General features: G+C 35.5%; 1 protein-coding gene across 2 annotated transcripts; it reads right to left on the reverse strand.

Moving 5' to 3' along the window:
- Positions 1-2,384: 2,384 nt before the first annotated feature.
- On the reverse strand, positions 2,385-15,376 carry si:ch211-132g1.1 (hepatocyte cell adhesion molecule). Of its 2 annotated transcripts, none has more exons than XM_052595346.1 (5): positions 15,139-15,376; positions 8,717-8,992; positions 8,365-8,607; positions 4,043-4,180; positions 2,385-3,680 (listed from the first exon to the last, which is right to left on the reverse strand). In XM_052595346.1, exons 2-5 carry the CDS (start codon positions 8,964-8,966, stop codon positions 3,418-3,420), a joined length of 894 nt encoding a protein of 297 aa, XP_052451306.1. In that variant the 5' UTR covers positions 8,967-8,992; positions 15,139-15,376; the 3' UTR covers positions 2,385-3,417. The 2 variants fall into 2 exon arrangements, with proteins under 2 accessions (XP_052451306.1, XP_052451295.1); XM_052595335.1 differs by lacking the exon at positions 15,139-15,376 and adding an exon at positions 12,876-13,045.
- Positions 15,377-16,980: the final 1,604 nt, after the last annotated feature.

The following is a 16,980-nucleotide window of genomic DNA, read 5'->3' on the forward strand; positions in this document are numbered from 1 at the left end:
AGAAAAAATAAATAAATTGTGTGCACAATTTACTAATTTGTTCTCTCAATGTACTAAAATGTGCACACAATTACTATTGTGTTCCCTCGATTTACTATTGTGTTCCCTCAATTTGCTAAATTGTGCGCACAATTTAGCAATTCAAGGGAATGAATTGGTAAATTGTGGGCACAATTTATAAATCGAGTGAACTAAATAGTAAATCGAGGGAACGCAATAGTAATTGTTTTAGTACATTGAGGGAATGAATTAGTAAATCGTGCAAACGATTTAGCATAATATTTTTTTCCTGCATGTCATGTGCGGGGCTCCGTAAAAATGATTTGTATCGTAAATAAAGACGCTAGACAAATAAACTTGAATTGAATTTAGTAAATATTTTGCAATACACACACAAACAAAATAAATCACAGTTAAGTTTGGTAGGTAGGTAGGTAGGTAGGTAGATAGATAGATAGATAGATAGATAGATAGATAGATAGATAGATAGATAGATAGATAGATAGATAGATAGATAGATCTCATTCAGAAAACACAAAAACACAGAATCACAATATGAACTCAAATAGCACACATTTATCCATGTGTGAACATTACAGTTTTTTACGATTAACACGTCCACACACACAAGTATCAGAACATCTCAGATATTTTTACAAAATGAAGCACTTCATTCAAAACTTACAATAATTGAACAAAAAACAATTTTGGTACCATATGGCACACACATGGTTCATACAGTTCAATTCTGTTTGAACCACTAAGACACTGCTGGCCACAATTTTAAACACTTTTAACATTTCTATTTTTGATGCAATTTTTTTATTATTATTATTGATATTGTTAAAGTACATGGATATATTGACCAAACACAAAAAAAATAGACAAGTACTGCACAATCATGAAAATATTTATTTCTCAGTAGATTGTAAAATCTTTCAGTACATTGCAATTAGGCTGCATTTTGCCCTGAAAATCAAAACATAATCCAAATACAATATATAGTAGTACATCAAATTTTGTGGAGATGAGTAAACAACACATTAGAATCACCAGTAAGCTGGTGTGTGGCGAGCGTTCTGGCGCTCTATGGCTGCCGTCGCATCATCCAGGTGGATGCTGCACACTGGTGGTGGATGAGGAGATACCCCTGACTATGTAAGCGCTTTGAGTGCCTAGAAAAGCGCTATATAAATGTAATGAATTATAATTATTATCATCTCTTCATACAGCTCGGTATGGCCACTTCATCCATGTCCTCCCTTGCAAAACAGCGAGAGAAGAATCTTCTCATATGGCGAATCCATCACAGTCTCTGCATCTATTAGGTCACAGGCCTCGTCCATTGCTTGAATGAGGGGTATGACATAGGGTCAGAGATCATAAACCTTCCACTGCCATACAGAAGGGGAAAAGGTAAGGAAGGGAGAGTGCTGTGGAGGTACTGAAATGATAGGACCAGACAATTAGTCTGTCCACTGTTTAGTCTGTCTAAAAACAGTATGAGGTCGGTGTTGTAAGGACCTATTTTGTCAGGCCAGTGGAGGACCCCATTCTGTGTGATTGCAGCATATATTGTGATGTTACCACCACGTTGACCCGAGACATTTAAAAGAGCTCTCTGGCCAAAGATGTTTCTCCCTATTCTTCTTCCTGCACCACTGCCTTTTATTTTTGTTGAAGACAATAATTAATCTGTTAACTTTTTATAGTGCTTACACTTTGATTGTTGGGTTTACAGTTAAGACTGTCTGCACACCTGATGGCCCGGTTTGATCAATAGGTTCATATGTGTAGTATTTTGGAAAGCAGTGTCTTGAAATGACAAAGAAGTGACATTATGCTAGATTTCTGTGTCAAGTGTGTTTAGTGTTTTGCAAAACAATGTGTGTTGTGTTTTGGAAAAACTGAGGCTGAGAATGTTTTTTTAGTGCATATTATAGTGCAGATCTGGTCTGAGGTTTTGCTCTTTGAGTGTAAGGTTTCACTAGCTGTGTGTTATTTTTAATTTAAGTGAAAGGTTTTCTCCCCATCATGCATGCAAGATAATATATTTTTATTGATTGCTTATGCTTTAGAAAAAAAAAAATCTGTTTACCACACGACTGGCCCCTAAAATAACATTATTGCTCATTTCTATTATTCATTTTTTACCAGCTAGGGCAAGCTATGGATCAGTATTCACTGTGTGAATGGGATTATTAAACTTTCAAAATAATCAGGAAGTTTTGTCTTAAGTGTGTTTTGTTCAGCCTTTATCTTCAGAGGCCATATAATCTCCCACACACAGAAAGACAACAAACACTACAGGAAAAAATGGGTGACAGTGACAGTGATGTTCCGGACATGTCAGTGGGTGAAATGAGACACAGTTAACCACATCCCTGAGGCCTTCACATATGCTTGTTAGTTGTGTTTATTTTAAGTGCAAAAAAGTCACCACAGAGCACAAGAAATGAAAATGTTTTGCATTACTGAAGCATGATTTGCAATTGCAACATGTAAGGGTATTGTCAAAATGGGTCAAAATAGTTTAAATATATCCTGAGAATACATATTAATGGGAAATTAATGTACAAGTATAAAATGCAAACTTATATATTTTATATAAAATATATATTTTAAATTTCATAATTTATATTATATTTTGAACAATAAAGATTGATAGGTGCACAAACAATCATATACAAATGTCTTTTTTGCACTATTATTTTCTCATAGAAAAACACACAGGAACAAAAAGGAATATGTAATCTCACCGTGTATTATGAGCTGTTCCATTATTCAACTGTATTTAAAATGTCATGTGATCCTAATAATTGCACAGCAGATGTGATTCTATGCATATGTTGATTTGTGTTTTATTACTGATCCCTTTTTGCTTGCAAAATCTTTTTAAATCGATGTTCAGTTGTTGTGGCTTCAAGCTACACCCACTTAATATAATAATATCTTGACTTTGTCTTCCCTTTATTTACAAATATGACGTAAGCACGCATGGAGGAATTATGAAAGTATACCGTTTCACGGGACAACTCTAAAATATAAATAATTATTGGAGGTTAGTGTAGATGTACTAGGTCATTATGTAAATGTTGTTGTTTTCAAACAAATAAAAAAATATATGGCGCACAAGTCATAAGGACTATTGTTTATAGAGCTTGTGAGTATAAACCTCCATCTACTTTCCTTGAATGAACAAGAACCGCTTTAAATTTTGCCTAAGTTGTCCTTCGGTGTTTGACAACAATAATGAAAATAATGCAAGTTTTGGAAGAATATGATTGTGAGTACATGACCAAATAAAATTTTTACCATGCTATTTGACACTCACAGTATGGCTTATGAAATTCATTCAGTTTAGCCCCAAAGTTATTGTCTTTCAGTGAGCATACAAGCATCTCCTTCCATTGGTCACTACGGCTCTTCATTTCTCTTGCGGTGTTGTTTATTTCTAGGGTTAGGTAAGGGAGGAGGATATTCCTCATCGTCCTTAGGTGGTGGTGGAGGTCTCGCGCGGATCTGGGTTTTGTGTTGAGTCTGGGTTTGTGTTGGGGGTTGTGGAGATGTGTCTTCTTGCGGGATGGGGGGTGCCGGTTGCCCCCTAGCAGTGTGTTTGGATCTGGTTGTACCGTTAGGAGTTTCATCTTGAAAAACCCTCAGCCTGAGCTCATCTTCATCTGGAAGATATCAAAGTTATATTTTTTATGTTTTCATATGTCGAAACTAGTGCATGATCTGGACTGTAAAGTTATTTTATTATTTATTTATAGATTTATTTTTGATGGCCAATGCCACTATTTAATTTAAAGATAGTAAATAAGACATGCTAAGCAAACTCTGTAACCAACGGTGCATTTAGCATTTCTGGTAAGTTTGTTTTTAGTTCAGTTGTATTTTCTCAAATAAAACCCATGTACTAATTCTACATACAGCATACAATGAATATAAGCATCAGCCTTAGTGATATATTGCAACATAACCATAACTACAATACAAACACTCATTGCATAACTTCTGAGGCAGTGAAGATGTCTCTTACCTCGTTGGTGCTTTTGTTGGATAAAGCGTCGCCACACACAGATGACTAGAACAAATGATAGCAGCAGCAGAAGGGCTCCTCCACCTGATAAAATGCTCACCGTGATCCAAAAATCTAATCCAAAGAGTTTACGAGCACCTTCACCAGCAGAACCCGTAAGACAAAAACAAATAGCATGAAATCAGGAACAAAAATGTGGATCATTAAAAACATCTATTTTAAGCTAAAATCATAAAAATTGCATTATGCATAATACAGTGTTATATCAAGAGACGGTCCTTGGAATGCACAGTAAGTCAATCTTTTGGGTATAGATGATTGAATTTGGTCCTAATTATCTTACAAAACATTTAGATTTTTTAAAGCTTCAGTTCTACAGTATTATTCTGGGGTATTCAGAAGGCAGGCCTTCATTTGATACAGTCGTGCCAGACTGGGGAGAGATGTGTTGTAATAATGTAAAATATGTGAAAAATGATGTACAACCTGTCTAGTAGACCCCCAAAACCTTTGTAAAAGGGCCTAATGACAAGTTGTATATTTTAATTGTTTCACCAAGCTCAATCCTTGGATCCCTGTGCTTTAAAGACTTGTCGGTTAGTGGTGGAAAGTGATTTCTTTCAAGAGATTTGTTCATTTTCAGCTCGTTCACCAAAATGATTCGTTCAGATTTGTTCACTGATTCGTTCAGTGACCATTTCTTCATATTACATAAATATGCCAGCAGGTGGTGAAAAAGAGTGTCTTATATGTTATATCTTCAGTCAACGAACATATTCACATGTTACAAAAACTGATTTGGCTTTATTAAAAATGTGTGTGTAATCTAGTCATTAAATTAAGTCAAAATAAGTTGTTCAGATGACCAAAGCACAATTATTATTATTATTGCATAATTAACATTACATTTTTTTGGCCAGACAATTACACATTCATTCATGAACAAGATGCACCAGTTCGGTCATTTCGTTCATGAACAAGAAGATCTCTCGATCTCGTTCAAAAGAAACTCGTTCAGTGAAGGGCGTATTCGTACACTGCATTCAACAAATCACATACTCCGTCACATTTCAAACTTGAAGGCTATTGGCTCAAGGTTTAGTCATTCTTTGACAGGAATAACTAATCCATATTGCTGGTTAAATGTTTTATTCGTGTGCTGTTCTAACATGTGGTTAGTCAGAGCGCGTTACACCCGAAGCGTCCATAGACTAAAAGGCCAAACATCACCTGATTGCTTTATCTTATTATTGTCTGGTTGTGCTAATACTGTCAAAAACACACAAGGTTTATATATAAAAAGTTAATTATGTCTTAAGTGAAACTAAACAGTTGAGAGAAAAACAGACAAGTGCAGCTCTTAAAGCGGCAGTAGCCTACTAAACATGCTGCCACTTGTCATTAAAGAGATAGTTCACCCCCAAAAAAGTATTCTGTCATTATTTACTCAGTCATGTAGTACAAAACATGTAATAATTTTTATTTGTTCTTGTGCTAAACACAAAAGAAGATATTTTGAAGAATGTATGTAACAAAAGAGTTGCTTGTACCCACTGACATTAATAGTAGGTAAAAATATATATGGGGGGACCAGCAACTTTTTAGTTTTCCACATTCTCCAACATTGTATTTTCAACAGAAGAAAGAAACTTGTTCAGGTTTAAAACAACTTGAGTGAGTAAACGATGACACAATTTTAATTTTTGGTTGAACTATTCCTTTAATGTGAATAAAATAAAACACAAAGAGAAAAATACTTCACTGCTCTTGACTGATAACATTAATACAGTTGCTAAAGTTCAGCAGTAATAAAATAACTTGAAATTTTCAACAACTTTTCACTTCATATCTTTTTTCACCAAATAGTATTGATAACAGTATCAATAAGGATCAGTAATGATAAGTATCAGTATCGATTCTTATCATTACGGTATCAATAAAATGTAAACAATACCCACCACTAATGGTAAGTTATCATAATGCCATAATCATAATGTTAAGTAGTAATAGCTAATTGCAATCAGTTTCAAATGTTTGACTGGTCAAATGTTTTTCCATGATTTGAGAGGCCTTCAGTTATTAAACATTTTAAAATGGTTCTGCACAGTCAATGTGTTGTTAGAAAATACTTTTGTTTTATTGTTATTGTTTCATGATTGTACATCAACATACTACTACTTAGAGTTGGGTCCGAGTCCACCTTTGTCGAGTACGAGTCAAGACCAAGTCCACAAACATCGAGTCCAAGTCCGAGTCCGAGTCCAAAAGGGGCCGAGTTGGACTCAAGTCCAAGTTCTTAAAGGCCGAGTCCGAGTCGAGTCCGCCCGAGTCCAGAAAGTAATTAAATTAAAAAAAGAGTATAAATTGGTATTGTACATTTTTACATTCTATTAATATTTTAACCTTTTAACCCATTAAACCAATGGCAATATAAAAATGTAATAAAAAAAATACCACTGTTACATCTAGTCATTGCCATTGAACATTTTTATTTTATGTCAACCTAACTAGTTTCCTATCAAAAAAGTTTTCAAAGGTTTTATTGTATTACAAGTGCATGAAAATGCAAATGAACCTATTTTATTATTGTATCACACTATATTGTCCTCCAGTTAAAGATGACATTTCAGTTATTTAATGCCTCTCCCACACATTTGACAGAGGTAAAGTGCAGCCAATGAGGAGATCCTTAATGATGGCATTATGAATTTCTTGTTGTCTTGGAGAACTTGCATCATAAAGTTGCATTGCTTGTTTGGTCAGTTCTGGTCTTGCAAATCCTGCAATGCTGAGCTGTGCAGCATCTGTTGGTTGCTGCTGCTGTCTTTGGTACTCGGTTGCATCGGTTTTCGGATCACCAGTACACTGAACCGAAAACCGTTTCTTTCGGAGGCGTCCGATTTGAGAACCGATGAACTGATGATACTGCGCATGCGTGTAATTTTTCAAGTATTTTGTTAAACATCGGAAAGTGTGATAAAACTATTAAAATATATATATATATATATATATATACGTTTTTTTTTTTAAGATCGGGGCTACATGTTTCTAATCTGTATATTGTAGATTATGTATGGGCCAAAGGGGTTTTCAGGGAAGTTAGACAATAATTAAGACTCTAAAGACATGTTTAATATGAATAAGGGATGATTTATGAAATATCTGTACTGTATTTATAGTTAATGATGACAGATTCACAAACTGAGTTTGTAGTAAACAGAACATGAACATGAGTAGAGCAGCTGATGATACTGAACTGCAGCATGTGCCGGTGTCCTGACATTTTATCCTACCCTGTCAGATTTTCCTACCCGGGTTTTGAGCGATTCTCGTTCTCGAGTCAAGAACCGGTTGTATCAGTTTTCAGATCATCAGTAAACTGAACCGAAAACGGTTTCTATCGGACGCGTCCGATTCGAGAACCGAGGAGCTGATGATACTGCGCATGCGTGATTCAGCATGAAGCCGAATGACTCACAGCGCGTCTGAACCGAACTGATTCTTTTGGTGATTGATTCTGAACTGATTTTGTGCTAATGTAATGAGTGCGGGTAAACCGAGGGCTTGAAGGAACGGCACTCTGACGAAACGTAAGTTCATTTAATAACAAATAAATCGCAATGGATTATGTATCCGGTGAACTGTTTTTTTTTTCAACCGGTTTATTGAATCAAACCGTCCGAAAGAACCGGTTCGCGGAAAAGAATCGAACTTCCCATCACTAATCCACATTGATATCCAGTGAGTGGTGCGTGTGTTTCGTCTGCAAGCAGGAGACTTCTGCCTGCCGGTGTGGTGCAGTAAAATGACAGAAGGGGAGACATTCATTAATTTATCATTTCAATTTTATGCTGGTTTTATTGTTACACGTGACGCGGACTCGACTGTACTCGGAATATTTTCCGAGTCCAAAATGTTCAAGTCCGTGTCAAGTCCGAGTACAAATTCACCCGAGTGCGTGACAAGTCCGAGTTCATTCAAAATTGGACTCGAGTCCGGACTCGAGTCCGAGTCCAAGTTCGAGTACCCCAACTCTACTACTACTAATAATAATAAATTAAAAGGCCAGACCAACAACCAGTGTGTATTTCATGAAACAAAAGTCAAATAATTAAAAGACATTAAATTATTGGATAGACCATTAATTCTGTCAGAGCAGGACATCTTAAGTTATAAGATCTGATCTGTTCAAAACCTGGAAAAGTCATGATTTAGATGTCTTGGTATTAAAATAATAATAATAATAAAGTTTAAATATTTTAATTATAATACAAAATCAATACATTTAGCTATGAGGAAGATGTGAAATTAAAATGACTTACATAATGATGTAATACTCTCACTTTGTTCTTCCCTGATAGGATTTTTTGCATGGCATGAGTACAGTTTACTCTCCTGCATTTGAGCAGGTGTCAAGAACAGTTGCTTTTCACTTGCACCATTGATGATTTGTTTTTCATTATACCAGGATATAGTCAGATCCTCACTGTATGGAATTTCACATATTAGGTATGCACTTCCATTAGCATTGCAGACAAGCCTCACAGTAGGTTTGGGGAGCTTTTCTGTGACAAAGACATGGTGGTTAGTTATATATATACAATTTGTAAATACTAGCCATATTAAGAATTTATTTGCATTGTGTTGGACAGGTACACACATTTATACTCTTACCATAAACTTTAATTTCCACTTGGCCACTAGTCTCTGTACCGTCACTAGCATAAACAGTGTATTGATATTTGCCGGTGCTGTTCAGAGTAACACTTTTTAATGTTAATGATCCATTTTCTTCTATTGTTCCATTTAGAGAATTCACCTTGATCCTTCCATTTTTCTTGCTTATCAAGTCACCACTGGAGAGATGGGTCCACATTATCTCATTAGGTATGTTTTGTGCTGGCAGCTTAATGATGCAGGACATTCCCTGTTCGCATAGCTTTGTTGAGGCTGCAATAAATTAAATCATATTAGCATTTAATACAATTCAGCGATTTTGGTTGACTATGGGCAATAAACATGCTTCTCAGGGTGGGTTTCTGTTTAAATCAGCTCTGTTTAAACAAAAGCCAATATTAGAAAAATATTAGACAGAACTGTTGAACAGTTCAATGTATTTTATTCCCACCATTACTGAATGTCACAAAAATGATTCTAATTCAGTGGGATCACATGGCCCTTCAGCAGCAATGCATGCATAGTCCTTTGCTCTGCTCACTTTGTCAGAATTAAATTCATCCTGTCAAGTATATTTGAGACACTCCATACCTAGCCCACTAGCCCACTATGAGTACCCCAACAGTCAATGACGTTCAGAAAAGAAGGGATTGAGAGGGCTGTGTCGGAGCCAAGATATTTTTAAAGGGGTGGCCAGGGAGGGGTCAGCAACCAGTCTGGGGTGGCATAAAAATCTTCATTATTTTAATATAAAAATGTGATTGACTACAAAGTATTGAACTATTTTAGTGCCTTAAATCTCCTTAGTGCCCTAATTTCTACTAAATCGTAGGGGCTTACTATAGCTTTATTGCTTAGTCAGCTTGGTTCTGGTTCTCAAAACCCCCAAAAGCTTGTCTTCCATCATTGCATACTCATTGATGAGACATGCAGATAGTGATAAAAACTGGTAAAAACAAAAAACAAACAAAAAAAAATTATATAAAGTCAACAGCACATAAATGTCAGATTGTAAAATAAGTTATTTTAATGCATTTAAATTGTTTAATTTTCGTTTGCAAAAAAACAAAAAACAAATTGTGCATGTTTTCAAGTATGAGTGTACTGTGTTCATATTTACTTGAGCATTACATTAGGCTACAACAAAACAAATAAATAACCTCAGCTTGCACCTTATATTGGGATCTCGAATTGCAGAATATTTTAGTAGCTACATGCATCTGAGAGATTTTTTTTAATGTGATGCTATACATATACAGTATGAATGCACTAATAGCCATTGTGGTAATTTCATGGCTTAACTGATGCCAGAACTACATTGTATGCTCATAGTTTGTTGTTAGCTTTATTTATGATGAAGCGATCCAGAGCATGCACCTTATTTTCGTGTAAATTTGAAGTGTTTGCGCTGTGAGCATGGAAAAGCAGCTGTTAGGAGAGGAAAGTTTGCGTTACTGACATATAGCCTACAACATCTCATTAGACCGCAGTTCACTGTTGTTATGCTGAAGCTCATTTGGCACGTTAGCCTACTTTCTGCTCTGGTTTGACTTGCGCTTGGCGCTGAGGTGAAGTTGAAGTATGCATCTGAAAAGTCTCCCGTTTGATGTGGTCATAAAGAGACATGGTGGTTCCACACCTTAATAAACGCATTTCTTTTCAAGATAAAAAAAAAATAAGAAAGTAATCCAGAGCTTAATTAAAGAAAACTAAACCGGCGTATTAAGGGGAATCACGCGTCCGATAATATGCATCGACCGATTCATGAACTTGATTTTGCAGGTTCTCTTCCAAAACCTTTTGCGGTCTTTTAACTTGACGCAGAAAAAGCCTTTGGTAGGCTAAAGTGAAACTATGTGGGCAGTTCTGCAATGTTTTGGTTTCAGTGAACTTTACATTTCTATGATTAAGACTCTACCACTCACCTGGATATCAGTCTTAACTGGTAACACCATTAACTTTCCCAGTAACTATCCCCTCATTCATTCCTATTAAAGATTCTTTCACCCATTTGGGTATATCAAATAATTGCCAGAAACGATTTTAATAATGTATTAGTCAAGATCAAGAGTGATACTCAAAGATGGAATGATCTTAAAGTGTCCGAGATAAAAATCTCCACCATCAAAATGAATTTGTCACCTCAGCTTGATTTTCTTTTTTCTATATGCTGCCGCTATCCCCTCCTCCAGGTTTCAGTTTATCTGGAATGGTAAGCGACCCAAAACTTGTCACATTGCAACGTCCTATACTTTCAGGAGAATTGGCTCTGCCAAATTTTGAATTATATTATTTGTCATTTCAACTCAAAGCTCTTCATGGGTGGATCCTCAATCTAAAGCTTCATGGAGACTAATTGAAGCTGACAATGTTAAACCACATAGGCTCCAAGGTATTCTATATGCTGGCACAGGAAATAAAAATGATAAATAGAAATTTTCCCCAGTTGTGGCCAATTCTATCAGGATCTGGATGTAACATCTGACGGGAGGACCTTTCAAATTTTGGAATAACACACCGTTACGGCAAAAACTTACTTTTTTTATGTGGAAATCGGCCATATGTTCAGCCTTCTAGATCTAAATCGGGCATTAACACGTGCGGTGACTTATTTGATCACCAAGGACTCAGCTCATTTCAAGAATTAAGAACCAAGTTTTGTTTACCAGCATCATCATATTCTGTCTTTACTCAGTTATGCTCTGCTCTCAAGGCGTATGGAGTACACACTGCAAAGCCTCTTCCAATAAACATATGTGGAAGCGTGAATAAACAGACTTACTGGTCGACTGTGAGTAGTCTAATATAATCGTAACCTCTAAAAACTTGGCTCATCGTCTTATCCATTTCAACGTCATAGTGCATGCATAACTCATTACAAGATGTGTAAAATGAAACTGCAATAGACCTTTAACTGTCATAACTGTAACACTCTATCATCAGGTACTTTTCTACACATGTTTTGGGAATGTCCAATTGTTGTCAACCTATGGACTCTGTTTTGTCCTTTTTACTTCAAACTGATTACACGTCTAATCCAGGTTTATGTCTTCTCAATGACAATTCTTACTCCTGTATAAGTTCATTGAAGAAGAGAATGCTGTTTGCTGGTTTTAAAGCTGCAAAGAAGACATGCTGCACATGTGGAGAAACATTTTGGATTCATAGCCTCCTTAAGATAGTAACCTGAGAATGTACAACAGGTTTTTTGAACTTGATGTCTGAAACCATCAGATCAGTGCGTGATTAAATACGCATTTGTAAAAAAAAGTTGTAGTTACCGAGATGGACGACTTCTTCATGAGACAACTAAAAATAAGGATTTCAAAAGTGGTTTTCACAGCAATGTCATTGACAAAAGATTTCAGTCAAAACCATATTTAGTCAGGACCATATTTTTCTTAGTTTAAAGAATATTTTAACAATCTAAAGGATCTATTTCCAATACAAAGAATCTTTCATTTGATGATAAGTTTCCATGAGTGTTAAATGTTTACCATGAAACCATCAATTCCAGTAAAGCATCAATATTTAAACTTCTATATATTTCTGTTTTCTTCTATGCATGCAAACATACTAACATTCATTGCAACAGTTTGCATGTAAATGTCACTGAATTTGTATTTAAAAGTGTCAAAAAATTACTGTAGAAGCATATATGTACAAATGTATTCTGTAAGTGCATTTGTTGCATTAATGAGATATTTTTGTATTAATTTGAACCGTTTTAATAAATTCATTAAAACTTGAAATTCACAGAAAAGAATAAGAAAAAAACAACTATATTTGAAAATATCCATTAAGTGTCCAAAAACAATATTTAGACATTTTACTTTTACTTATTAACATTTCTTAAAATGAATCTACTCTATAGTAATTTTTTATGTAACAAAAGTGAATTTAGATGGTCTATAAGTACAGTTTTAAGTTAGCTGACAAAACATGATCTACAGTAATTTATAAGCTATTATATTGAGCGGATATTAAATAAAGCAATATGCATGAGAAAATGCATTCTTATTTTTAAATCACATTATAACTTTTGATCTCAACAACAAAATATATTAGAGCCGACAGTAAAATCCCTAAAATGAAACAAAAAGAGCCTTTTTACTTGTCTATTAACATATCTATGCAAAATGAGGTCACAACCTACCAGACACAGCAAAGCCACAGAGGAATAAAAATAAGAGACTGTATTCGCAGCTCATTGCTCTTCTGAAAACGGCAAATGTTCCAGAACCTTTTGACAATCAACTGGAGGAAACTAAGAATTTCCTGTTTGCAATCAGAGCTGGCGGTTATGCAGACTGAACCATGAACTAAAGATGTCAGTTGTGCAGGCGGAGGCAGAAATTGGCACTTGGCATCACAGGTGTGGAATGTGCTGCATTGTCAAGCAGGTGTTTCTGTCTAACAAATATAGAAGGGATCTGACATTCAGTGAACTTGGCCAACTTTTTTTTTTCTTAATCCTGTGGACTAAAAAGTTGCAAGTACTGATAAAAAAAAAAAAAACTTTTAAGCAATTTATGTTGGTAGAAAAAAGTGTGACATTTATAATATAATTTTATACTTTATCAGTCTAGGACAGTGTTTCTCAACTGGTGGGGCACGACCTAAAAATTTATTGCAGATCTGTTCGATTTGTCGGATGAAGCATCAATGATCGCATATCAAACTATATTTTGGTGCAAATCTGTCATTTTACTAAGCAAGCTATGATGACTTTCACCTTGATATTTTATATAACAACTGGCTGAGGCCAGCCTAACGGACAGCGACACTGAACCGAGCTCTCTTCTGCGAAGTTCTCGTCAAAGTCCCTCCTGCACCGTAACGAACAAATACAAATCGCAGTTTGAAACAAACAACAAGATGTGAAAAAGCCCGATTCAGTACTCGTGGTGTTCTGGTTCTCAAGACGCTAAAAATAAGTATTTTCAAGTGTTTTGATCAAAACAATTGAACATCGAATTTTCTTATTTTTGCTCTAGTGCCGACAAATACATACGAAATATGTCAAAATGTCCACCTTGGAAATTATGCTCGAAAAAACAGTCAGTTATTTCTTAAGTGAAAGTAAACAGTTGAGGAAAAAAATGTGATGTGTATTATATTGGATTCGTTCATCGTCTCTTAAAGTGACCGCGCCTAATTTAGCTACTGGCTGCTGTAATGTTAATCCAAGAAAATGAAAGAAAATCACTCACTGCTCTTGACTACTTTGTAGTTTTAACAGTCAAACCAAAAATTATTCAGACACCAGATATATTTTTTGATATATATATAGCAAAACTGTAATAATGTGAGAAATGTTGGTGTCTGAATAAATGTAGGTTTCATTGTATATTTCATTTTTACATTGAAGACTATCCAGTGCTTTTTTTTACATTTAATTATTAAATGTTTCTGTACCTTGACACCTACAAACTTGAAAAAACCTTAAACATTGTGTTAATAGCACAAATAAATAAAAATAAACGAACATACAAATTAGACAATTTCAAACAGGGCCCACTGGTACAACCTTCACCGGGTCCCCGCTTGTGCAATGTGGAATTAGTTTACAACTTTTTCAAGCAGTTTGTGATGCATTTTGGAAACAGGAGATGTACATTTCTAATGCACCATCTAGCTTGATAAACCCCTTCTCAAAGACTTACTGTTTGTCAATTTTATTTGGGTAACACACATATTCTGAATGCCATCGGCAGAATTTGAATGAGCCATTTTAATCTAGATTAATCTAATTTCAAGATCACAGTGAGATTAATATAGATTAAAAAAATTAATCTATGCCCACCTCTAATATATATATATATAATATATATATATATATATATATATATGTGTGTGTGTGTGTGTGGCTATATCACATTTTTCATGTAAACCTGTGTCATGCATATTGATATTGGTGGACATTCTGAAAGTCAAAAATCAATATATCAGTAGCTTTATTTGTTTAATAAAAACCTTGTCATTTATAGACCCTTTACCCCGTGTTGTAATGTTTTTTTGGTAGTTTTTTTTTTTTTTTTTGTTTTTTGCATAAGCAATTGGATGACAATTTAAATTTCATACAATACTGCCATCTTCTGGACAACATTCCCTTTGAAATGCCCTTTTATTTATTCATTTATTTACACGCTTAACTGACACATTTTACTTTCTATAATCACCTAAAAATTATAGTTATTTTAGACATTAATTTCTAAAAATATGAAGTAATATATAGATTATTTAAAAACTGTTTAAAAAATGTTTATGCATTTTACCTTATTTTGTCACTCAAAAGTATTTTTACAAAAATTGTACATGTGCAAGAGTTCAGATTCATTAGCCAACAAATGTAAACAACTAGAATAATAGTTGGGTATGTAAGTGCATTAAAGGGTAAAACTATTTGCTCAACTAACCAGTGCTGTGCCGGGGGTCTGATGATCAAGAAGGCTCCCTCGCCACTTGATCCAGGAAGCATGAAGCTGGAACCATGGTTATCATAATGGCTCGTGAAGTATCGCTGAGTGAAGTAACACTGCAAGTCGAGCACCTGGTTCTGAATCCAGCCAAGGTGGTGCTCACAGAGGACCGAGAGGGACAGAAACCCACAGGTCCCGAAAAAATACTGCAAAGAAATCTCACAGAGGGATTATGCTCATAACCATTCAGCACATTAACACACACACGCACACGCACACGCACACGCACACACACACACACACACACACACACACACACACACATATATATATATATTTTAACAATTTCTCTACACTCATCAAGCTTCGTAATTCCACTATCTTGGAAAAGACAGATGGCGCTGTTTCTTTGCGGTTGAATTTATTCAAGTGCGTTTTCATAGCTCTGACAAGTGGCAAGCAGAAGCTCTTTTAGGCTCATGCTGACAGCTGGAGCACAAAATAATACAGTTTCTTCCACTGAAAATCATCAGTTTACTGAAGAATAACAATTGCATTGTGTTGGTTGAGTCTCTGACTGTCTCTGAACTTAAAGGGGTCATATGATGCAATTCAAATTTTTCGTTTCTCTTTGGAGTGTAAACAAGCTCTTGGTGCATAAAGAAGATCTGTAAAGTTTCAAAGACTAAAGTCTCAAATCCAAAGAGATAATCTTTATAAAAATTAAGACTCGCCCACACGTCACTGTGGGAAGATTTGTATAACGCCGCACAGATGTTCACTCAAAGAAAGTAGGCGTACCTTTTATTCTCGCTGTAGTAATATTGTTGCCACCGCCACCATGTTGTATGCACGCTGTGTGTTTGGTTATGAAAGTGAAACTACTTTGTTCGGTCTTCCAAAAGACGACGATGTCCGTTTCGTCATGCCTGGAGCTAATCCGTGCTGGTCACTGAGGAAATACATCGACTTTCACTGTGGACGAAGTGTTACCGCAAGCTCCTTCATTGAATCCGCCAGCCACGCCGTTCTCAAGGTCGCCCGCCTCTGCTAACTCAAGCCAGCCTCCGCTCACTCAAGGCCATGGTGTGTGTCGCTGTTTCTTTGAGAAAGCGAAACTACTTTGTTTGGCCTTCCAAAACAGGACATGAATAGAAAACATGTTTATATCACGTTTATAATAGGGTTTAATGTTTATGTCTTATCACAATATGTTAAGGGGCATAACTTTTCCGTCACACGCTTGAGGTATTCGGCCAATCAGAGCACACCTTGCTTTTCAGACCAATGAGCCTTGTAAAATTCAAACCGTTTCAGAAGGCGGGGCATAGAGGAGAAACAATAATGGACAGTTTCTGGAAAATAATGGGGTTTTTTTTAACATTTTTTGGTATTCTTTGATGAAAAGAACGTTCAGAAGAACCGAAAGTTGTATAAATGAAAGTATTAATTGAGCAGTAATGTATAAATATATTATTTTCATCTATACTGTTTTATTTTCAATTTCTGAAAATTCAGTTGCTGATGGAAAAAAAGCTGTGACAATTCGTCCAAATGTAGTTGTTCCATGGAAAGTAATAGCAGAATATGGGTTTGAAACAAAATGAGGGTGAGTCAAATAAGTGACAAAATGTTAATTTTTATCAGAACTAATCCTTTAATCGGTGTACAAAAAGGAAAGAAAAAAAAAAACAGTTTGGTTCCTCCTTTAAACTTGGCTGTCTGTAACGTAATCACATTTCCTGACTCATGTTCCCGTCAGATAAATGTACAGCCTGCCCTGCTGTTCACGTGGGAACTGGAGTTTGCACCGGCTCAAAGCTCGAGGTTTGAGTAACA

This window comes from Carassius gibelio, chromosome A1 (assembly GCF_023724105.1).
Source record: "Carassius gibelio isolate Cgi1373 ecotype wild population from Czech Republic chromosome A1, carGib1.2-hapl.c, whole genome shotgun sequence".
NCBI lineage: Eukaryota > Metazoa > Chordata > Actinopteri > Cypriniformes > Cyprinidae > Carassius > Carassius gibelio.